The sequence below is a fragment of the Ornithorhynchus anatinus genome, chromosome 2 (genome assembly GCF_004115215.2).
Source record: "Ornithorhynchus anatinus isolate Pmale09 chromosome 2, mOrnAna1.pri.v4, whole genome shotgun sequence".
Lineage (NCBI taxonomy): Eukaryota > Metazoa > Chordata > Mammalia > Monotremata > Ornithorhynchidae > Ornithorhynchus > Ornithorhynchus anatinus.
Genome location: NC_041729.1, coordinates 45,604,856 through 45,629,753, shown reverse-complemented (window position 1 = coordinate 45,629,753; position 24,898 = coordinate 45,604,856). Strand labels below are relative to the sequence as shown.

The following is a 24,898-nucleotide window of genomic DNA, read 5'->3' as shown; positions in this document are numbered from 1 at the left end:
GTAGATATGATCCATGTGCACAAGGAGCTTACAGTCTGGAGGAGAAGGCAGATATCAAAATAAATTACAGTGTAAGAATATGGACATAATCATTGTAGGGCTGAGGTTAGGATGAATATCAAGTGTTTAAAGGGGTTAGGTTAAAGGATACATGTTCAGTGTAATAGGGAGAAGTAATGATAATCTGAGACTATTATCTGGAAATGTAATAGTTATGTATGCTTTTGCACTGAATAAGGATGATGAATGATAGCTATCATCTCTCTGAGCTCTGAAAGTCATCACTCTTTGGGATCTCCCCTGATCTTAGCAGGAAGAGTTTGAAATCCAGTGGCTTTTTGGGCTCTTGGAAGGACGGGTGAGGGGAAATTATTTTATTCAGTGCCCTAGGCTTCAGAATGAACTGTTTGCTAACTAATGATCTTTGGTGAATATGTCCTGCCCCTGACACACACACACACACACACACACACACACACACACACACCCTCCCCCCCTTTCAACTTGCCTCCTTCACCTGATTGGTTATCTTGTGGTCCCTGTATCGGGGCCAAGAATCTGATAGCCATCCCTGCAGGCAGATAAAGTGAAGCAGTCCTGAGGGCCTCTATCATTCAGCTAGATTGTAAACTTCTCAAGGGCAGGGATCTTGCCTATGCTCTCTATTTTATTCACCCAAGCACTTAGTACAGTGCTCTGCACACAGTAGGTGCTCAGTAAGTACGGCTGATTGATTCCCAGTGGGAAATGCAGGAGTACTGGCCTGGTCACCTTGGTCACAACTCAAGGGGGCCACATTGAGTACCCCGCACCGTGAAACCCTCATGGTAATCCTAATTTTAAGTGAAATTTAAACAGTTGAACATTATTAAAAATCTTCTCTGCTAGGAGCTTTTGGCTTGTCAAGTTTCCATGCTCCCGAAACTAGGATCAGATTGGTTGCCAGGACACAGTGCCTTGTGCCCAGTGGCCATTCTCTGTGGGTGGCACTTTCTAGGGTCTAGAGGTCTTCTCTGCAGGAGAGGAGCCCCTCTGCTCATATTTTCATCAGGACCCTTTTATCTGGTAGCCTACCCTGCCCCTAGCTATGCCTCTCAAAAAAAACTCTAGGCAGGCCTTCTTGCACACCCACACACTAGGAGGATTTTCAGAACACCTGGGATTGATACCTGCATATCTAGGGTAAAATCAGGTCATGTACTGTTTCTCTGTAACCAATAAGCTATGAGGAATGCAAACTTCCCAAGGCTTAAATGATTGTAGTGTGTTTCATAGGGCTGTAAAAGATCACCCCGTGTTAATATCATTTACAGTAATTGCCTACGGAATGTGGCCATAGAGCACTCTTTTTGGCTTTGGCTTCTTGGTTTCAGAATGATTCCATTGCTGATGACTATGATGTAGACATAGTTGGAAATCTCCTCTGCCATTTGCCTTCAACAATGATCCACCATGGGATCTCTCCCAGGGCCATCTCCACAGCGATCCACCAATTCAAACTCTGCAGGAGCCTCAGCCCTGAGCAGAAAACTCACATCAAATACAGGCTTCTGGAACTGCATGGGTGAGAAGTTGAGCATGTGATTGGTTGGGCACAGCATAGTTTATTTACCAGTTGTTTCCATCCTAAAAAATTTCAGTTATAATTCCCCACTCCCAAAAAACCATCAAGTAATGGAGAGGAACCTCAACTTGATAAGAAATATCTAACTGAGTGCTAAACCATCTAGTACAGTGATTAGCACAAAGTAGGCCCTTGTGAACACTTTTGGGAGTGATTGATGATGACAAAGACGGTCAGAAATTAAACTCCAGTATTTCTCACTCTGCTGTACTGAAGATACTAAAGGTGATAACTGAGTGATTTCCCCATTAAGAAAACAACTTTTTTTGTATGTTTGTTTTTAATGGCATTTGTTAAGCACTCACTATGTACCAGGTACTGTACTAAGTGCTGGAGTAGGTATGAGATAATCATGTTGGATATGGTCCATGTCCCACAGGGGACTCTCAGTCTTAAGCCCCATTTTACAGATATAGTAACCAAAACACAGAGAAGTTAAGTGGCTTGTCCAAGGTCGTATGGTAGAGCCAGGATTAAAACCCAGGACCTCTGACTCCCAGGTTCCTTACTTTCCACTAGGCCATGCTGCTTCTCTATAATGTACAGAAATTTAGACCCTACAATTTTAGAAATGGAATGAATTTCTGGGGTTTTATCTGGTAAGTAATAGAGTAATGGAGAGCACTTCCCCCCAGCGAACCCATCAGAGAGAGGTTTTCACCTTCCCCTTTTATAGAGAGGGCAGTATCTGCTTTTTTAAGCAGGAGGTTTCAGAATCATGAAGCCCATTTAAAATAGATTCCCCTACTATATATATATATAGTATATATATATATGTATATATGCAGATTTAAATATATATATATAAAGTAGGGGAATATATATATATATATATAAAAGTTTAAAGGGAGCTTGTTTTAATATGTCACACATCTCTTGATGTTGCAAAAGCATATAGGTTGCTTATCTCTTTGAAATGTGAAATGCAAAAGATGCCTGTCATTTTGAGGGTAATGTGCATTCTTCAACTAATGGCTTATTCTGCCTTCTCAGACCCCCTGAGAATTGGACAATGGAAACAACAAAGGATATAGGAGCATTTCTGGTACTTTTCTCGGGAGAAGAATTAAATGTCATCTCCTCAAAGGTACCACTTGGTTCTCGGGTTTAAAATGGCAAACTATAAGAGAGGATAATTAGATACAGTTGCCAAGGTCATTGGGAGGTAGCAACCATCCTCCCAAAGGCACTGTCTGAATCCTTCTTTCCCATTCCAAAGGACCAGCTTCTCTGTAGAGGCCTGGAACAGAGCCCCAGGAAGCCGGAAAATAGCAGCCAAATGCACCTTGAATGGCCACGTTTGAAACATTAAAGGAGACTTGGGGCATCTTTTGCTATTTAGCCATGTCTGAAATATAGAGAGATAGGTATCCTCACATGTGCCCAAGTGTACATAGTGCATGAGCATATAAGCCCACGCATGCACTCACACACACAAATACACATCACATATACCCAGCATATCTATTTACATGCACAGATCATAAACACATAATTTACCAAGCATTAGTGTTGCTATTTTGATTTAGGATAAGAGAGACATCTCCCCCACTCCCAAACTGTGAAAGCTGTAGGGCATAGTTATATGGAACAGGATTGAACGGGATTATATGTCAGCATAGGTGGACATGATCCCTGACAAAGTACTGATTTTCAAGTGTTAAAAAGCAGATTCAATTTAGATAGGCAGACCATGTGGTAGGGCTGTTGGGGGAAGGGAAGAGAACAGGAAGGATGCTTTGGGGAGAGGAACAAAATAACACTTCCTTTTATGGTAACCAGATGTCGACCATACCACTACTATATAATGACAGAGTGTGAGGGCCTTTGGAGAATACTGCATGTAAATGTCTCAAAGGACTAATTTTGACTGTCCTTAGTTACGAAACACATCTAAACAATATCAAGAAGCTACTGTAAAAAGCGCCATTGAACATGAATGTACTCCTGTGCCTTATTTGCTTCTTTCATGTGTGTTCACTATTATTCTTCCTCTCCATCTTCCTTCCACACCCCCACAGTTCCCCAATATAATTCAGCAAGTAGCTTCCAAGATGAGGGGAACCCACCTCCCTGAAGAATTCCTCTGGGCTGTTTTTGAGTCTGTCCGGAACACCAGCAGTTATGTTCAGGCGTCTGTTGTCAGAGCCGGTGAGTGTTTCTCAGGTCTCTGCACCCTGGAAGCCTGCTAAGTTCACGGCAGTGGGTCGGGAGCCTGTTTGTCTCATTATGCTAGATTGAATGTCTCGAGAATAAGAGGGTGGCAAAAAGCCAAATTCTAGAGAATTTTAACTTTAAAAGAAGTTTCTATTGACTGGGGACGGAGGGAAAGTCTGTGCAAGACTCACCAGAACCAAAAAGCTTGATGCCAGGCATCAGTCTGAAATCCCCTCCACTCAAAGGTTACTGAACTCAGTGTGGTTCATTAAAGGAATCAAGATTTAGCTGCACTTTGCTTTTTACAGCCATTCTCTTGATTCTACAAATTATCATCCCTCCAAAGTTCCAATCCTAAAAGAAATCAGTCAAAAATTTCAATGTTTTTTAAAAAAATAGCTTTTGGTCCAAGAACTATTCTCTTCTGGGTTCCCAGGACTCCTAGTCCTCAGGTGCATCATCTGCTCAAACACAGTTTTGCGAAGGAAATGCAAGTGTGGCTATCCCCATACTTCTAGAACTACAGCTTTCCCTCCACTACAGCTCTGGAGGGCAAACCTGAACCAGTTTTGGGTGGGTGCCCTTACCCACAAGAGTAAGTCACAAATCCTGGCAAAACAGAGCTTGATTCCATAAGCCCAGGGGCCAGTACCTTGCCCGGGTAGTGCCTGTGGTTTCCAAAATAACGGAGCCACCAACTGGAAATGAGTCTCAGGCAGATGTGGGGAAAGCATTAGATCAGAACCTTGGCCTTTGGATCTGTGCCTTCAGTGCACTGAGAGACTGCTTTGCTCTGGTTGGATCCCAGTGAAACTCCAGTCGTAGATTCAGTGAGAAAGAAGCAGCTTTCAAACTGAGAAAGAACTCCAAGCATGGCTTGTATAAGCATGCCAGCATCTCTGGTGAGATGTAAGAAACAATACCCAGTGTTTCTCCTCTAGCATATTTCCCTCAAACAGGGCTAACTGTGGCCACGTCGCACCAATATTTCATTTGCGTGATAATGTGGAACTTCTGCGACAGGGGAAAGCAAGACATTTTAGCTGCCCAGAAAAAATCATCCAGATCTGCTGGCAAGGAGGAAGAGGAATGAGAGACAGGCTTGTTCATTTTCTACCCATGGAACTTTACCCTCCCCTTGTTGCTTTTGGTTTCTTCTCTTTGTAATTTGTTTACCTGGGAAAGTTCCATCAACCTCAAATTTCAGCTCATATTTCGGTTGTTTGGCCCTATTTTTTTTTTAAGTGGATGAATGAACCTCCAAATTTCCAGAGCTTGGATTGGTTCCACTTTTCTCCTTTGTCATATCCCTCAAAGAATGTAAGGGAATTCCCTCCCCAAAGCAGTGTGGCCTAGTGAAAGAGCAAAGGCATAGGAGTTAGAGGACTTGGGTTCTAATCCCAGCTCTCCCACTTGTCTGCTGTGTGACCTTGGGCAAGTCACTTAACTTCTCTGAACCTTAGTTCCCTCATCTGCTAAATAGGGAGAACAGGATTGAATCTCCCCTACTTAGAATGTAAGCAACAAGTGGGACCTGATTATCTTATATCTACCTCAGTGCTTAGTACAATGCTTGGCACAGAGTAAGTACATATTGTTGTTCTTATAATGTTCCACTTACCTGCCTGCTAGCCAGTCCCCCCGGCCACCTCCCCACTGCACTATGCTCCAGAGTTTCTTCAAACTGAGTCAGACACCCCAGGACTTCACAGAAGTGTTCTTAAAGACCCAGACCAGACCTTTAGAGTTCCAAACACCTGTTTACTGATGACCAACAGACTACACGGGTTTCATCATTGGCTTCAAAGCATACATTCACCTTGCCCCTTCGTGCCTCACCTCGCTACTTTCCTACTACAACCCAGCCCGCACACTTTGCTCCACTAATGCTAACCCTCTCACTGTGCGTTGATCTCATCTATCTCACTGCTGACCCCTCTCCCATGTCCTGACTCTGGTCTGCAACAAATCCCTCCCTCTTCAAAGACGACAATTACTTTCCCCCATTTCAAAGCTATATTGAAAGCACATGTCCTCCAAGAGGCCTTCGCTGACTAAGCCCCCCTTTCCTTTTTTCCCAGTCCCTTCTGCCCCACCCTGACTTGCTCTCTTTGTGCTTCCCCCATCTGTAACTTATTTATATTAATGTCTGTCTTGCCCCGCATCTAGACTGTAAGCTCATTGTGGGCAGGGAGTGTGTCTGTTTATTGTTATATAGCACTCTCCCAAGCACTTAGTACAGTGCTCTGCACACAGTAAGTGCTCAATAAATGCAGTTGAATGAATGAATGAATGTGCCAAGCACTGTACTAAGTGCTTGGGTAGAGTCAGGATATTCAGGTTAGACACAGTTTCTGCCCCAACCAGGATTCACATTCTAAGTATGAGGGGAAACACATCTTGAATCCTCATTTTACAGATGAGGAAACTGGGGTCCAGAGAAGTTAAGTGACTTACTGAGTGTGACACAGCAGGCAAATAGCAGAATTGGGATTAGAATCCAGGTCCTTTGACTCCCAGACCTGTGCTCTTTCCACTGTGCAGCACTGCTTCTTTGTAGGGTGTCCAATCTTAACTTCTCACTTCTCTGGGATCCTAATCCTGCTTGCCAGGAACTAGTCAAAGGACACCCAAGAAATCATGGAAGATTGGGGAGAGAGAAAATTATTAAGTCTTTATAGGAAGTTTTGATTCTCAGTGTGTAATACCAGATGAGTAGGTGAAGTTACTGACAAGTTCCCTGTCACTCATCTCATAACACTTCCCCATTCATTTTTCTAGCAGTTCTGTTGCTTACATAGTCTCCCCCTCTAGACTGTAAACTCATTGTGGGCAGGGAACATGACTGCTATTTCTGTTGTATTATACTCTCCCAAGCACTTAGTACAGTGCTCAATAAGTACCACATTGATTGAGATTGATTGAGTCACTGTCCAGAGAGGAATGCTTTAATGGAAAGTTCATTGGTGCTTGCTTTCTCTCCTTGTAGATTGCTTAGGAATCACAGCTCCCTCTTCCGAGGACATCCTGAAGTTAGCAGAAGCCAATGCGTGCTGGTCTCCTCAGGAGTTGCTGTGTATGAGAGAAGATACATTCATCAAGAACGTGGAGCTGCTGGGGACGGTGTTGAGTTTCAGCCACTCTCAGTTAACTGCTTTGAAGGAGAAAGCTAAACAGGTCAGCTCTACACCTGAGCAGTATCCAAAAAATGCTAATCAGCCAGTGTTTTCGCATTGCTTGCGGGGTAGCTGTTGAAGAAGCTGAAAAGGACTCAGATAGGTAACAAGGTCACAAGTGGATTAAGCCAAGATTCATCTCCTTTTCTTTTACCTGTCCACCCTCCTATATAGATGCTATGGGCTGGGTAATATCCAAAAGTCACACAACTGGGGAGAAGAGAAACAAAGACAGAAGGAGAAGCAAAGCTTCCAGTAGGGTCATCAGAATCCTAAAACTCCAGATTTGCCTGCAGAATATTTTTTTACAGTTGGGAGTTCCTGCCTTCTCTGGGTGTCTTAATGGACCTGAAAGAACAAATACTGGGGAGGAAGTTTCTGCCCACAAGAGACATGTCCCTGTCGGTGAAGATGAATAGCTTTGGTGTTTTTTGTCCATTGATGCTCAACAGTACAAAAGGAATGAAAAGATAGAATAGTGAAGCAGCAGCATCTATAATAATCATCACAGTAGTGTTTAGGTCTGTGGACTCTGGAAAAACCTGATGTGGGCAGGGCAAAAGACCAAAAGTTAGATTTTTATGGTAGTGGAGTAGCAAGTTATATGGGACCTAATACCAGAAAGAGGTCAACCTGCAACCCATATTATAGAGATCAGATATAGGCATCTTTTTTGGTAGATGCAGATAAAAAGAGAAATGAAAATGTCCCTTGGTTGGCCTAGAGCTGGTGGTGGGGTGGGATTTGGCCTTCTTTTGTAAATTGAAAGTTGACCTCAAGAAGGCTTGGAATATCTCAAGTGACTAACGGTTGCCAAAGTTCAGGCTAGGATTCCCTTCAGAGCAGGTGTACCCTCCTTCCCTTCCTAGTAGTAGTTCCTGGGTTGGGCTTGCCCCAGTACTGAGCTGGGGAGAGTATCTTGTGTTGTTAAAGTATTCATCCTTTCAGAAGATTTCCAAACCTCTTTGGGCAGCAGAAATTTTCACCAACTTGCAAAAGTGGCATTCCATTGCTTTCCCTCTTAGCAGCTATTCCAATTCACTCCAACTTATCTGCCCTCATTAATCTCTACTTCCAGCAACACAAGAATTGTATTCAAACAAAAATTCCTTTAAAACCTAAACAGAATGGTATCAGGAGGAGGAGAGGTTTATTCAGTGTGCAGGCTTGTGTGTATGATTTATTTTAGGTTCTGTGTATGTGGGCATTTTCAACTAGCATGGTTGTGCCAGCTATTACTCTGGGGAAAATGAAGTCCTAAAAGATGCTCCATGTCAAATCAGTTAACATCTGGATTTTTTTTTTAAGGCTTGGGATAATCCACCTTATTGGAAAAACCATCAAATCGTCTCCTTGGGGCGTATTGCTCTGGCTCTGAATGAAAGTGAGATTGAAGAGTTAGACCTGAAGTCAATTGACACAGTTGCTGCACTGAGTCAGCAAAAAGAATGGACACCTGAACAGGTAAATAGCATTCACTGAAAATTTAATGCAGCCGGAGAGCACTGCAAAGGGACCTCTGGTTCATTGTGGGCAGGGAGTGTGTCTACCAACTCTCTTTTACTGTACTTTCCCGAGTGCTTAGTATGGTGTTCTTCGTACAGTAGGTGCTCGTAAATATGATTGATTGATTGATTCTCTCTGCAGACTATGTCCTTCACAAGGGAGCACTTTATATCCAGCTACCCCAGAGAGAACCCTCAAACATGCAGGCTCTGATCACCAAATCATAGAGCGTAAGGCTAGAAGTTTAGGCTGAAAAGGACTTCCTTGCATCTTTCAGCTTCCAATCAATCAATCAATCCATCAATCAATGAAGCACTAACCTCCAGGTAGTACTTCGTCTATACTAACCCATTCAGGTGCCTGGCTCTCTTATTCCTTGGGAAGCAGCATGGCCTAGTGGAAAGAGCTTAGGCCTGGAATTCAGAGGGCCTGGATTCTAATCCTGGTTCCACAAGTGATCTGCTGTGTGTGACCTTGAGCAAATCACTTAATTTGTCTGTGCCTCAGTTTCCTCATCTGCAAAATGGGAATTAAATCCTACTCCCTCTTACTTAGATTGTGAGTCCCATGTGGGACAAGGACTGTATCCAACTTGATTATCTTGTATCCATCCCAGCACTTAGAGCAGTGTTTGATATATAGTAAGAGCTTAACAAGTACCATTATTATTATTATTATTCCTAAAGAGGTCCCAATATCCTACAGTAATCAGTCAACCATATTTATTGAGTGGTTACTCTGTGTATAGCACTGTAGTAAGAGCTTGGGAGAGTACAATATAACTGGGTTGATAGACATGTTCCCTGCCCACAAAAAGCTTGCAGCCTGGAGAGGGAGACAGATATTAATATTAATAAATAAATTATAGATATGTACATAAGTGCTGTGGGGATGAGGGAAGGGGTGAATAAAGGGTGACTATCAAAGGACAAGGGTGTTGCAGAGGTAGTGGGAGAAGAGGAAATGAGGGTTTATGCAGGGAAGGCCTCTTGGGGGAGATGTGCTTTTAATAAAGCTTTGAAGGTGGGGAGAGTGATTGTCGGATATGAAGAGGGAGGGAATTCCAGGCCAGAGAGAGGTTGTGGGCGAGAGGTTGGTGGTGAGGTAGATGAGATAGAGGTAGAGTAAGTTGGCATTAGAGGAGTGAAGTGTATGGACTGACTTGTAGTAGGAAATCAAGGAAGTAAGGTAGGAGGGGGCAAAGTGATTGAGTGCTTTAGGTTATGGGCTTGTGAGATAGGGAGGAAGGTAGTGCTGTCTGCAGTGATGAGAAAGTCAGGGGGAGGTCAGAGTTTGGGTGTGAATGTGAGGATCAGTGTTTAACAGCATGTGCACACTGGAAGTTCTTCATCTCTAACAACCCCATCTGGATCAGGGACTGTGTTTGAGCTGATCGCATTGAATCTACCTCAGACCTTAATACTAAATGTTTAACAAATATCACAAAGCCTAGTAATTGCTTAACAAATACCACAATTATTATTGATTTAAATCTTTATGAAGAAGCAGCGTGGCTTAGTGGCAAGAGCAGAGGTCTGAGAGTTGGAGGTTTCGGGTTCTAATCCCAGCTGTGACACTTGTCTGCTGTGTAACCTTGGGCAAGTCAGGTAACTTCTTTGTGCTTCATCTTCCTTATCTGAAAATTAGGAATTCAGTACCTGTTCTCTCTCCCATCTAGACTGTATGCCCCTAGTGGTACAGGAACTGTGTCTGGCCTAATTAACTTGTCTCTACCCCAGTGCTTGGCACATAGTAATAGCTTAACAAATACTATATTGACAATAATAATAATAAATTCTGGGAAGCTACTGCTGGAATTGCCAAAAGGACATCAGTTAGGGGAGGGACCTATTTCATGGAATATTTAACATCTGCCCAATAGGAACTAAATTGAAAATACAAGTTTGTTTCAGTCTCCTGAACAGATTTTGGCCAATTCTGCCAAAACGTTGAGCATTTTAAAAACTTAATCTGAGGTAATTAACACTCCTTTGGACATATCCTTTATTTGATAACTTCAATTTGCAGTAATTTGGTTTAAAAAAAACCCCTCTTTTTTCTCAGGAAGAATTCAATTCTCACATAATCCCTTTGAAATGGACAGAGTACTGATGTCTCCCTTTAAAGATAAAGGCAGTGGTTCACAAAATAGAAACATGTCTTCCCTAAAATCAAGCACTGATGAGACTGAACTGAGATCAGAACCCATGTCTTGCTACATACCACCAAAACACGCCTTCACAACTGGATTCGAGTGGATCGAACTGCTCCTAGAGTGAAAACCTTTTTTTTTTTCTGGTTTAGGGAAAATTGTAAAACTGTGAGACTCTAGCACACTCCATCTCCAATCCTGCTCCACTTCACCCCGGTATATAACTCTCATTCATGATAGTCATTGGAATTTACAGGTGTATATACAGTAAGCACTCAATAAATATGATTGAATGAATGAATGTATAAGTATAGAGAGTCAATGAAACCCGAATATTTGAATATACTGTCTCAGCTCATCCTTCTGGGTGACCTTGCAATCCTACCACTAAAATGGATGCTGCTAGATTACTAGCCAGCACTGGTAGAGTTGCAAAACCGGTCCTGGAATGCCCTCCCTCCTCACCTCCGCCAGGCTAATTCTCTTCCCCTCTTCAAAACCCTACTTAAAACTTACGTCCTCCAAGAGGCCTTCCCAGACTGAGCTCCCTTTCTCCCTCTATTCCCTCTACCGCCCCCCCTTCACCTCTCCGCAGCTTAACCCTCTTTTCCCCCCATCTCCCTCTGCTTCTCCCCCTCTCCCTTCCCATCCCCTCAGCACTGTACTCGTCTGCTCAACTGTATATATTTACATTACCCTATTTATTTTGTTAATGAAGTGTACATCGCCTTGATTCTATTTAGTTGCCATTGTTTTTACCAGATGTTCTTCCCCTTGACTCTATTTATTGCCATTGTTCTTGTCTGTCTGTCTCCCCCGATTAGACTGTAAGCCCGTCAAATGGCAGGGACTGTCTCTATCTGTTGCCAACTTGTTCATTCCAAGCGCTTAGTACAGTGCTCTGCACATAGTAAGCGCTCAATAATACTATTGAATGAAAAATAGGCACTTCTGGAGAAAAAACAATACAAGTTCATTCATTCATTCAGTGGTATTTATTGAGCACTTACTGTATGCAGAGCACTGAACTAAGCGCTTGGAAAGTACAATTCGGCAACAGATAGAGACAGTCTCTACCCAGTAACGGGCTCAAAGCCTAGAAGACTCACAGTCTACCGATTGCAGTCTAGAAAGAGCTCATTTCTTAACAATATAGCTTTTGAAGTGTTGGCATTAATTACCATGAAATTATCATACATGTGATAATTCAGCCCCATGAGGAAAGTTTTTTCAATTTCTCTCTTAGATCAAGCTTGAATTTGTGACACTTAATAGCTTTCTTATGATCCATAAAGCTATGAATGTCAATTTCATTTATTCTTTGGAAACAGCTTGCTTGACGAGTGACTAGCCAAAAGGAACTCTCTTATCCCTCTTTGCTGTCAGATTAATTTAATTGGTTATAGTAGTCATGACTGGATTTAGTGAGGGTAGTTTTGAAAATTGAGTTGGAAAGTGAGTATCCATTTTGGCATTGAAAATCCACAACATTCATATAAGAAAGACTTCAGTAAGCCATTGACCTGATTTAGCTCTGCTCATGATCCAATGGAAAGAGGTCTGGAAATCAGGAGGCCTGAGTTAATAATAATAATAATAATGTTGGTATTTGTTAAGCGCTTACTATGTGCCGAGCACTGTTCTAAGTGCTGGGGTAGACACAGGGGAATCAGGTTGTCCCACGTGGGGCTCACAGTCTTCATCCCCATTTTACAGATGAGGTAACTGAGGCACCGAGAAGTGAAGTGACTTGCCCACAGTCACACAGCTGGCAAGTGGCCGAGCTGGGATTCGAACCCATGACCTCTGACTCCAAAGCCCGGGCTCTTTCCACTGAGCCACGCTGCTTCTCTAGTCCTGAGTCCTTCTAGTCCTGATCCTGTATCTGGATAACATTGGTAAAAACGTGCTCCACCATGCTTGATTATTTGTTTGTTCATTCATTCAATAGTATTTATTGAGCTCTAACTATGTGCAGACCACTGTACTAAGCACTTGGAATATACAGTTTGGCAACAGATAGAGACAATCCCTGCCCAATGATGGACTCACAGTCTAAACGTCTATTGCAAACAGTTTGTTGCGCTCTGTTCCCCAGTGGGAACATAATAATAATAATAATTGTGGTGTTTGTTATTTGTTGTATTTGTTACTATGTGCCAGGCACTGTACTAAGCACTGGGGTAGATACAAGCAAATCAGGTTGGACGCAGTCCCTGTCCTGCAGGGGCTCACAGTCTTAATCCCCATTTTACAGACAATGTAACTGAGGCTCCAAGAAGTTAAGTGAATTGCCCAAGGCCACACAGCAGACAAATGGCAGAGCTGGGATTAGAATCCATGGCCTTCTGACTCCCAGGTCCGTGCTCTATTCACTATGCCATGCTGCTTCCCATGACTGGTAAGGACAAGAGAATGTGAATGGAACTGCACAAACCACCAGAATTGTGGCCTACGGAAAGAGCAGGGGCCTGGGAATCAGAGGACCTGGGTTCTCATCCTGATTCCCACCACTTGGCTACTGTGTTACTTTGGGCAAGTCACTTAACTGCTCTGTGCCCCCATTTCAGATTATGAAATATTTATGAAAATTTAATATGGGGATTTCATTCATTCATTCAATAGTATTTATTGAGCACATACTATGTGCAGAGCACTGTACTAAGCACTTGGAATGTACAAGTTGGCAACAGATAGAGACAGTCCCTGCCATTTGATGGGCTTACAGTCTAATCAGGGGAGACAGGCAGACAAGAACAATGGCAATAAATAGAGTCAAGGGGAAGAACATCTCATAAAAACAATGGCAAATAAATAGAATCACGTGATGTACATCTCATTAAACAAAATAAACAAATAGGGTGATTAAGATATATACAGTCGAGCTGACGAGTACAGTGCTGAGGGGGTGGGAGGAGAGAGGGGGAGGAGGAGAGGGAAAAGGAGGGAGAAGAGGGTTTAGCTACAGAGAGGTAAAGGGGGGGTAGAGGGAGCAGAGGGACAAAGCGGGGAGCTCAGTCTGGGAAGGCCTATGAAATACCTGCTCGTCTTCCTACCTAGACTGTAAGCCCCATGTGGGTGAGAAGGTGTTTCTGACATGACTATCTTGCATCTACCCCAGGGCTCCGTACAGTGCTTGGCACTTAGTAAGCATTTAACAAATATCACAATTATTATTAAGATAGAACTGCAATCAGTTCTTCTAAGCAGGTTCTCAATTCTGAAGTCTCATCTGCTGTTCCTGGCAGGAGACTCCAATCAATTGATCAATTATATTTATTGAGTGCTTACTGTATGCAGAGCACTGTACTAAGTGTTAGAGTACAATATAATTGAGTTAGAAGACATGTTCCTCTACCTCAGCGAGCTTACAGACTAGAGGTTAACTATCGTCAAATTGTTTAGTAATGATCAGATTATTCAATTTTGGAGATAAATTGGTCCTACCAGGAGAGTCCAAAGTAAGGTTTACTTATCTCACATTTCTCTCATATGATCTTTGCAGTCTAGATCCATTCTGCGAGGATTTCTGGAAGATTCTGATCAAAAAGTCCCAGAACTGAAGAGTTTTGATTTAGTAGGACTTGGTATGAACTTATGTGCTTTAAAGGCTGCTGAAATTCCATTGATACGGACCTCAGAATTCAGGTTAATTGATATTACCTAGTCAATCCTACTACCTCCGGGCCAGAACTTTGCTATCCCAGCACAAGCAAATGAGAATCTATCCTGTTTTACCTGCTTTCTAGGAAAGAAAGTTTTCCGGCTTCTCTCGGTAACCTTTTTCCAGGGAGCATTGTCCCTCATACACCGTGGTTTTCTATATATTTTTTTCTACCCTAAATTTTTCCCACTGTAGATTAAGCACATTTCCTCTTTCTAGAGAAGCACTGTGCCTAGTGGATGGAGTGTGGGCCTGGGAATAAGAAGAACCTGGGTTCTAGTCCCAGTTCTGCCACCTGTCTGCTGTGTGACCTTGGGCAAACCACTGTACTTCTCTCTGCCTGTTATCTGTAAAATGGGGATTAAGACTGTGAGCCCCATGTGGGACAAGGGACTGTGTCCAACCTGATTACCTTGTATCCACCCCAACGTTTAGAAAAGTGCCTGGCACGTAGTAAGAACTTAAATACCATTTTTTAAAAATTGGTGATTAACCATTAATTTGATAATATAATTTATTTATTTTTCTATTCTCCTTTGAATACCTACCCAGGTTTCCTCTGCACTAATTGCCTTAAACTGCAATGAAATGCTCAGCTAAAATCCTTTCTCCACAGCTGAGAAGATGATCCTTCTCAGTCTGAGGGACCTATACGTTTAAAGGTGTAAGGAGGAAAGCCGAGATTGTTCTATTTCTAGTTGTGTTTTCAGTGCACTTGGATTTGGCTGACTTCATTCTGGATTTGCTCAGTACATTTTCTTGTAGATGAGCAGAACTAATACTGCCAAATTTACCCTTTCCCTAGTGCTGTGGCAGCCAGGATTGGCACCTTGTTGTGCAGCGCTCCTGTCCTGGAGGAGTTTAAGAAGAAAGCAGAGGATGTGTTTGGGCATCCAACTAAGTGGAGCAGTTCTGTAGTGCAAGAGATTGGAACAATCGCAGGTAACATGAAGTTTATGTTTGTACCCAAGATCATCCTTTCTATTCTCTTTTCTCCTTTTCTGAAGTATTCACTAGTGGCAATGAACCTTACTGATGTCTCAGTCTCAATCCCCGTTTTACAGATGATGTAAACTGAGACCCAGAGAAGTGAAGTGACTTGCCCAAGGTCACACAGCAGACACATGGCAGAGCCAGGATTAGAACCCATGACTTTCTGACTCCCAGGCCCTTGCTTTATCCACTACACCATGCTACTTCCCTATATGTATAGTTATTTTTGTCTCTTTCCTGCCAATGTCATGATATGTTTGCCATTGATTATTGAAGGCTCTCTTCAATCAACCAACTCTACATAAAGCCTTGCAAAAGAGATGTCCATACTCAGCCTGAGAGCCCCAAGTGGGTCGGGGACTGTGTCCAACCTGATTATCTTCAACTTATCTCAGTGCTAAGTGCAGTGCTTGGCACGCAGAAGACATTTAACAAGTATCATAATTAAGATGTAATGGCTGTACCTGGAGCAAAAATAATATAGTTTGAATTCAGAGTATTAATGAAGAAAATCGAACTTTTCCTCAGTATATTTGTGGCCAACTTGTTTACTGAAGTGACAGTAGTTATACCTTGGATGTTTTCTAATTCATATTCTTCATATCCCTTTCAAGAGAAAGAGTTTTAATAATTTAATTATTTCCCCATTATGATTATTATGATTATTGTTATGATAGGCCATAATAACACCAACTTTTATAGCCACATATGTCATCAAAGACCACCTTCCTTGTTCAACTGATTATGGTTCACTTTTGAATCAATCAATCGATGTTATTTGTTGAGTGCTTAATATGTTCAAAATAGTGTACTAAGAACTTGGGAAAGTACAACAGTGAACTTCCACTTTTGGAAGACATATTTGACCTTTGTGGTTTTGGTCAACATGGACCCCATGGTTTTATTCGATTACTCTAAAGTTGGTCTTGTTGATACGATGTTGCAGAGGTCTTTTAGAAATAATGGTTGCCCAGAAAGGATGTAGTGCTGTATTTTATGTACTTGAAATCAAAATTTCAGCTCTCAGTGGCACAAACAAAGCTATTCCTGATTTTTTTTTTCCACAGCTGGGTTAACTAAGGAAGAATTAAAAGTTCTTGATAAGGACTTGATGCCATACTTCCAGCCGACAGCAATAAAGTGCATTCCTGATGAAATATTCAAAGTAAGTGATGAATGCTGATGAAAAAATGTGGGTTTGACCCATTTTTCATGAGGCTTATGGTGGGATGGGACTTCTTCAAATAAAGCCAAAAATAAAGCAGGAAGAGTGTAGTCTGACTTCCTCACCATGAGGACAATATGGGCTTCATGGCTATGGATAAGCTAGTTCTAGAGATGTGGTATACTCCTTTTCCCAAAGTGGTAGAAACTAGAAACTTCTAGGAAAGGGCTCTACTGTGGACCTGTACAAAGCAAAATCAGTCAATAAGTGCTTACTATGTGCAGAACATGCTTGGGAGAATACAGTACAACAGAATTAGTAGATGCCTTCCCTACCCATAAATAACTTACAGTCTAGAGATGAAAATACTACTAAATGAAGTGACTTGGAAATGATTTTACACTCTGTGGAGGCCTCCTATCTGGTGTCTAATAAAAGCTTGGTATCAAAATTGAGAGCCCTTTGCCCAGAATGGCACTTGGAATCCTATCCAGGAGGGTAAGTTGCAGATATTTTGTCCACCATTGATCCCATCTCTTCAGGCTTAAGGAAGGATCCCAGGAAGATCTAAGAGTTTAGTTGAGAAACAGCATGGCCTAGTGGATAGAGCAAGGGCCTGGAAGTCAGAAGGACCTGATTCTAATCCCTGCTCTGCCACACCTGCTCTGTGACCTTGGGCAAGTCATTTAACTTCTCTGTGTCTCAGTTACGTCGTTGGTAAAATCGGCAATAAGACTGTGAGCCCTTCATGGGACATAGACTATGTCCAATCTGATTATCTTAAATCTATCCCAGTTCTTAGTATAGTGCCTAGCACATATTATGTGCTTAACAAATACCAGACACACACACAAAAAGAAAAAATTCACCTCTACACCAAAACAGTTCTATTCAAAATGGATTTGCGGATATATACCCTGGTTTTTCCTGGAAACTGCACATCTAAGAATGAACCAAGTAATGATTAAACTCCATCATGCAAATTAACATGGGTGTAGTCTCCTTGAGGAACAGGGATTGTAAACTCCTTGTGGGCAGGAAATACTCTGCTGTACTGTACAACACACTTGTATTGTAAGTGCTTAGCATATTGCTCCGCCACAGTAAGAGCTCAAAAAATGCCAGTGATGATCTCTACCAAATCTATTATACTCTCCCAAGGACTCAGTTCAGTGCTCTGCACTCCATAAGGATCATTGATTGATTGATTGATTGATTGGCGTACCTATAAATTCAAGACATGAAATAAAATTGGCTGCAGGAAGGTAAAAATTTAAGTGAAAACGGAAATTTTGCCAATGACTTTAGTTCTTCGTTAGGCTGCAGATGCTCATGGCTGTGTTGTGTAAGCAGGGCAACGGGGGGGGCCAACTTTGTCTTCAGCAGAAGTAAAATGGTCATGCCATCCCACCGTGGCATCCCCAGTTGGGGATCAGGAAACCCCACCCCACATTCGCACCCAGTCTCTCCTGCTCCTCTTCCTCCTCTCATCCCTTTATAAATTATCGCCCACTTGTACATGGGGCTCCCATGTACCCCTTCCCTGCCCTTCCATGCCCTCAAATATGACCTCCATGCTATTCCTCCCCGACCTAGCATTACTTGTAAATGGTTTTTAAACTTTATTCATCCTTGTGGCTGCAGTTGACACCTTCTCTAGCTACATCCCTGGGACTGGACCAGGTGGGACAGGATGGAGAGGGTGGCAGAGGCTCCTCCCAAGCCTTCTCCGCCTCTTCAATCTGTCCAGCCTGGTCCTGGCACTTTGCAGTGGGGAAGGGGCTAGCCAAGAAATAGATGTGTTAAAGTAGCACCAGGCATGGGGTGAAAGGTGATCACTGAGAGAACTGTAGTGATATGGTGGAGAGGATGGAAGGATGGTGGGTGAATGCATGAGAGCCATGGGAAAATGGGAACCCCAAAATGTGAACGACAGTGATGGGGGGCAGGAGAGTTTAAAGAAAGGCAGGGGGAGTGGTGTGGTTGAAGTCAGGGAATGGGGAGGGTCACCAGCTGAGGACACCAGGGTGGGGCCAACACAACTATTTTACTTTGGCCAAAACAGAAGTCAGCAAGGCCATAGCAGAACCCTTGTCAACCATCCCTAGACCAGCCTAGTGCAAAGCAACACACCCTGCGAGCTCTTAAGAAGTGTGAGGCAAATGAATGTAAGAGTGGGAAAGTCACCCTTCTGGAGTCTGTATCCTCTGATTTTGTCTCTAATTAAGATCAAAAACGACACTGATCTAACCTCCATACACCCAGTTGAGAGGCTGAATTGAGATGGAACCCCTCTGAGGGTTCTGTTCCGCTTTCCACTCTTCCAGGAGCTCTCCCCAGAACAGATGGCAAACTTGGGCCCAGAGAATGCAGCGTCGGTGACAGGGTCACAGCGCAGGCGTCTCAACAGGCTACAGCTGCAGAGTCTCCAGCTTGCACTAGATGGAGCCAGGACTGGTTTCCAAGATGATGCTTCAGTGAGCGAAAGCACAACAAGATCCATCTCTGGCCCTGCTTCCAACTGTGAGTGAAGCCACATTACTGGGGACCCACCCATGGGGGCATTAAGGGGAAGCCCTCCCTCTAAGCTAGTATACAGGGAGGCAGCAGAAGCAATTAATAATATTAATAATGTTGGTTTTTGTTAAGAGCTTACTATGTGCAGCATACTGTTCTAAGCACTGGGGGAGATACAAGGTAATCAGGTTGTCCCACGTGAGGCTCAGTCTGAATCCCCATTTTACAGATGAGGTCACTGAGGCACAGAGAAGTGAAGTGACTTGCGCACAGTCACACAGCTGACAAGTGGCAGAGCTGGGATTCGAACCCCATGGCTTAGTGGATAGAGCACGGGCTTGGGAGTCTGAAGGATGTCGGTTCTAATCCTGGCCCTTCCACGTGTCTGCTGTGTGACCTTGGGTGAGTCACTTCTAATTTCTGGGCCTCAGTTCCCTCATCTGTAAAATGGGGATTAAGAGCGTGAGCCATGTGTGAAAAAATTTGGTAATGGAGAATTGAGAAAGAAGAGAAAAACAAGAAATGACAACCATAGAAAAATCAAAATTGAAAGTCACTTTGTAGTTGATTTAGACAACTGGTTTCAACTTTCTTTGTTTTAAAAGGCCTTAGTATTTCTCACAGTAATGAATGGAGGAGTCTCTTTCAGCAGGTAACTAAGGGAGCAGGAGGAAAATTCAAGTATCCTTGCTAAATTATTCCCACATTCAGACTGTCACTGCCATCTGACTCTCCCTCTCCCTGACTGGCATCTTTTTGGAGAGATCTGAATGGTAGGACTGCCGAAAGCCTGTTTAAGTTCGTCCTCCTCTGCTCTTCAAATAGGAGAAGCAGCGTGGCTCAGTGGAAAGAGCATGGACTTGGGAGTCAGGGGTCATGGGTTCGAATCCCAGCTCTGCCACTTGTCAGCTGTGTAACTGTGGGCAAGTCACTTAACTTCTCTGTGCCTCAGTTCCCTCATCTGTAAAATGGGGATTAAGACTGTGAGCCTCATGTGGGACAACCTGATTACCCTCTATCTACCTCAGCATTTTGAACAGTGCTCTGCACATAGTAAGTGCTTAACAAATACCAACATTATTATTATTAGATCTTTTCAGTGTCGGTCTTGCCTTCCTTCCTGTGCCTCTTATTACCAAAGTAAACAGCCATCTTCCCGGGAAAACCAAAGTTTGGGGTGAGAGTTTCAGGAAAGATTCTGTGTGTGTGTGTGTGTGTGTGTGTGTGTGTGTGTGTGTGTGTGTGTTGGGGGTGAAGGGGAGAACAAGTGGACAACTTGCCAGAAATGGCCATGTTGACAATGGGGGAGTTGACCCACAAGGTTGTGAGAAATATGACCTTAGAATAGCTTTGTAGCAACAAGATCCAAAGCCCATGGTAGGAATACAAGCTGGGTCCCTATAACTCCAGCTCCATCAATAAGGACTTTGAAAGCACCTCATGACAGGGTTCCCCTAAGCACCAGGTTACTAGTGATTACCTAATCCTCGGGATTGTCCATCCTGTGCCATGCAAGATACCCACACATCACCACTACTTACTTAATGCAGCATCAACTCCCTGTGGCCTTATGCTGCTAATTGGTTTGCTTTTGCTTATCCCAAGAGCCTCCTTGCTACAGCAGAGGCAACCCAACAGATCAGCATCGGCAAACTAGAGCTTCTATGGGCAGCCTTGGTGGGACCAGAAATGGCAGCATCAGTGCAAACCAACTCCTAGTTGTGGTAACTTCTGGGCACTACAAGATTAATGATGCTTCGTTGAAGGAGGGAGGTCCTAAACTTTAAGTGCCTTTTGACCCTGTGTGACCTTAGAAGATGTAGCAGGTGTCATAGGGATGAGTTAGTGGAATGAAATAGGACAGGACAACCAGCTTGCAGAATTCCTATTAATTTCTTAGCTTTGACTGGCTATTGCTTAGGTACAAAAGTCACAGGAAAGGAAATATCCATCCACGCTTTTTACCCCTAATCTTGCTTCCTCTTCCAGAGGAGATTTGTATTTGCTTTAGCTGTTTTACATTAGTTTTCACTGATGGATGGTATTTGTTAAGCAGTTACTTTGTGCCAGGCATTGTACTATTCTCTGGAGTAGCACAAGCCAATCAAGTTGGACATAGTCCCTGTTCTATGGGGGGCTCACAGACTTAATCGCTGTTTTACAGATGAGGTAATTGAGGCAGAGGGAAATTATGTGACTTGCTCAAGGTTACACCGCAGACACGGGGCAGAGGCAGGATTATAACTCAGGTCCTTCTGACTCCCAGACCGTGCTCTGTCCACTAAACCACGACCTGGGTTCTAATCCCAGCAGACAAGTGGCAGAGCCAGGATTAGAACCCATGGCCTTCTGATTTCCAGGCCCATGTTCTATCCACTATGCCATGCACATAGTAAGTGCTTAACAAGTACCATTATTTTTATTAGTAGTGTTAGATATCACAGACTTACTAAATGAAATATTTTCTTCTTCCTCTATTAATAGATTCTGACCATATCAAAATCGCTTTGGGTTATTATTGTGCAGGCTAGATAATGAAATAAACACCAAGTAACACTAATGACAAAATAATAATTCAAGGTACTAGAAGTCTATCAGCACGTAGATGAAATAGATGAACAGGACAAAATTCCATAAAGAAACTGTAGGTAAACCTGGCCCTGGCTACTCTCCCGTATTCCTAGGGAGGAAAAAGGAAGAAAAGAAACAGTAGCCTGAGGCATCTGCCCTGCATCAAAACACAGAGGCATGCCTGAACTGGCACACTTCCCCTCTCCTGTCCCAGGTCTCGTAAGTGTTGGAAGTTAATCATTTGTTGCAGTGTTTGCTGAAATGATAAGGATTTTATGTGGCATACAAGGGAGAATGAGTTGCTTTCTAGGCTAGATACTTCCTACTGAAATACTGGGTATTTAGTAGTTACACTTATGACTAGGAAGAGGGGTGAGGAAGATTAAGAACTTTTTTATGGTATTTATTAAGCACTTACTTACTATGTCCCAGGCAGGGTACTAGGAGCTGGGGTAGTTACAAGATAATCAGCTTGGACACAGTACAAATTCCACCTGGGGCTCAGGGTATTAATCCCCATTTTACAGATGAAGTGAATGAGTCAGAGAAGTTAAGTGATTTGCCCAAGGTCACTTAGTGATTTTAAAGTGATAACATGGATAATAACGAATATCAAATGAACCAATACTTTATTAAGCCTTTTTTAGTGCTAACAGAAAAATGGTATGGTTTAATTTCACTCTTCTTGTCTTGTCCTAACACTGAGTCAGCATTAGTAAACACAAAATTGCCCAAAAAGTTGGCAGTGGGAAGGAGAGGGGAACAAATGGATTGAAGTAATCCATAAACTGGATACTGAGTTACTGAGTGATGGACTGTGGGCTTCCTTGCTGATTTGTAATCAACTATTACTGTTGAGTCCTCCCCGTTCAGTTAAAGATCCTTGGTGAAGTAAGCATATTTATTTTGCCTCCAAAGAATGTTCTTATTCTTTTTCATGCTCAGCCTATTTTGTGGAGCTGTTTTGCTGGTGAGTTAGACCGAGTAATATCTGGGAATAAACCACTCAGTAGTTTTCATTCCAGCATTGCCCCTATCTTCTCACTCCCTTACCCTCTCCTTATAGGCTGTTAGGTGAAGGGAGAAGTCCTGTGTAGAGGGTGGAATGCTTTAAGATACTCTCCTTATCCTTGCTCTTTTACCACTCCACTTCACCCTGCCCGCTTTGCTCCTCTCAATGCAACCTATCCACTGGGCCTCATTCTCCACTCCTGCTGCCAACCTCTTGCTCACATTTTCCATTCTGCCTGTAACTCCTTCCCCCCTCAGGTCTGGCAGGCCACTTTCTCGCCCATCTTCTAAACCCATCTGAAATCACATCTTATCTAGAAGGCTTTCCCTGATTAATCTCCCCCCTCTCCTCTCCCCATCTGCCACTTCAGTACTTGGGTTCTTTCGGGGCTCCACCCCCCGTAGCATTAATGTACATATCTTTATATCCTGTTGCTTTCTTCTACCTGTATTTTATTTCCCAACTAGATTATAAGACTTTGAGGACAGAGATAATATCTCTATAGTCTGCTGTACTCTCCCACGTGCTTAGGTGCAGTGACCTACAATAGTAGATGCACAACAAATACTATTGATTGAATGAACCTCGCTTTCTACCATATACTAAAATTCCAACATCCCCGTAGCTCTAAGAGACACCTCAGTTGTCTGTCCTGTTCTAAAGGACTCTTAGAAAATTTCACCTTTTAAAATGAGGGCTTTGGTCTATTCTTAAATTAACAGTAACTGTGAGCTCTGTCTGATTATGTGGCTTGATTGATAGCAGGATGAGTGAAATGGAGTACCCTCCCCAGCCAGCTGTGGATAGCTCTCATGTTTTGTTTTTCAGGTGCTCTAGTCCTCAGTGGCTCCAGCCTTTGGTTATGGCCACTGTTGGTCACATTGGAAAAGTATTGGTAAGTTTATTGGGAGCAAAACTTTTCATTCATATCAAATTACAGGGCCATCAGTATTCAAATTAAATGAGCTGTGGAATGAGAAATAGCTTTCATATCAGGGGGATTCCAAGAGATCTTCTTTGGGGGGAATTTCCACTAGGCAAAGTTCCCTCTTTTCTCCCTTTCAATGTTTTCCTTCTTTTTCCCATCTCCAGCTTTTCTCCGGGGGTTTTGGCAATCCAGGAATAAAGTCATGTTCAAAAATTAAGGAAAAGAGAATTGTTCGGATGCTTCTTACTTCTGTCACCCAGGGGATTGGACCATTCTCCCATTTTAGTTCATTCATTTATTCAGTCATATTTATTGGGCGCTTACTGTGTGCACAGCACTGTATTAGGTGCTTGGGAGAGTATGACATAACGATAACAGGCACATTTCCTACACACAATGAGCTTACAGTCTAGTTTTACTGTTGGGAGATAGAGAAGATACAAGCTATAATGATAAAATCAATTTTTAAAAATTAATCACAAAGAAATGTATGTTAAGTAGCAAGAACAATTCAACTTGAGTTACGTTGTCTTGAGAGGATTTGGTTTCCATGCTTGTGTTTAGGTGTCACTTACATTAAGCAGCTATTAGCAGTTAAAATGAATGAATATAACCAATATGCCTGGGAAAAATTGATGCTTTGGTGGCTATGTTGTTCAGGTATAAAAACTCTAACATTTTCTAATATTTAATTTTTTTCAGATGCCTAGATTTCTGTGGACATGCTATGAGACGTTTCAGTGAAGTTACTGATTAAGCCACCAAAATTTACTTTTTCTGAAGTTACTCTGGGCTTTGCAGTTGTAGAAATTAAGTATAGTTGTATTTACATTTTGGTTGATCATTTCTTAGCAACATCAAACTGATAGGTGCTCAGCAATGCACAATTTTGAGGAACCAATAAATCTTCTTTGGCTGCCTTAATGAAGTAATTTCTAAAAGAAAAAAACAAAACTGCAGGTTATCTTTAGCCCCACGGCAACCGGATATCAGAGCTCAGAAAGGCTTCCATGCTCTTCTTTTCTAATGAGAACTGTGAAAGGCAAGTAAATGTGGACTAGATTCTCATTCTATATAATTTGGCTAGAGTTCCCTGTTTGTAAAGGCAAGCGAGTGCTGTTCCCATAGCAGTACTCTGGTGATTCATTAGAAATTCTGTGCCACTTTGTTTAGATCAGGAAAGTGGCAGTTTGCTCTCTCACTGTCTAGGACTGCTGTTTCACATAGATGTTCAGATTCTGATGATACACTTTCTCTTTTCTTGGAGCAAAAAAAAAATCCAGCTCTTATTTTTAAAATCAGATTTTTAATGTATTCTGAAAAAGGTAGGCAGACTTAAAATCTAGTCCACCAAGTGTTCTTTTTCATATGTAGCAGAATATTGTAACAGAAAATAAAGTTTGCAATAGCATCTTTTGCATATTTGTCAATAT

At 42.5% G+C, this 24,898-nt stretch overlaps 1 protein-coding gene across 1 annotated transcript in view; it reads left to right on the top strand.

Annotated features, from left to right (window-relative positions):
- OTOA (otoancorin) overlaps positions 1-24,883 on the top strand; it is a 54,214-nt gene extending 29,331 nt beyond the window's left edge. Inside the window, exons 19-29 of the mRNA XM_029057874.2 lie at positions 1,374-1,564; positions 2,618-2,711; positions 3,646-3,775; positions 6,771-6,958; positions 8,266-8,421; positions 14,121-14,263; positions 15,085-15,221; positions 16,340-16,437; positions 18,765-18,960; positions 23,366-23,432; positions 24,168-24,883. Of these exons, the coding sequence (XP_028913707.1) occupies positions 1,374-1,564; positions 2,618-2,711; positions 3,646-3,775; positions 6,771-6,958; positions 8,266-8,421; positions 14,121-14,263; positions 15,085-15,221; positions 16,340-16,437; positions 18,765-18,960; positions 23,366-23,432; position 24,168 (1,401 nt within the window). The 3' untranslated portion in view covers positions 24,169-24,883. The remainder of the gene's footprint in view (positions 1-1,373; positions 1,565-2,617; positions 2,712-3,645; positions 3,776-6,770; positions 6,959-8,265; positions 8,422-14,120; positions 14,264-15,084; positions 15,222-16,339; positions 16,438-18,764; positions 18,961-23,365; positions 23,433-24,167) is intronic.
- The last annotated feature ends 15 nt before the right edge of the window (positions 24,884-24,898 follow it).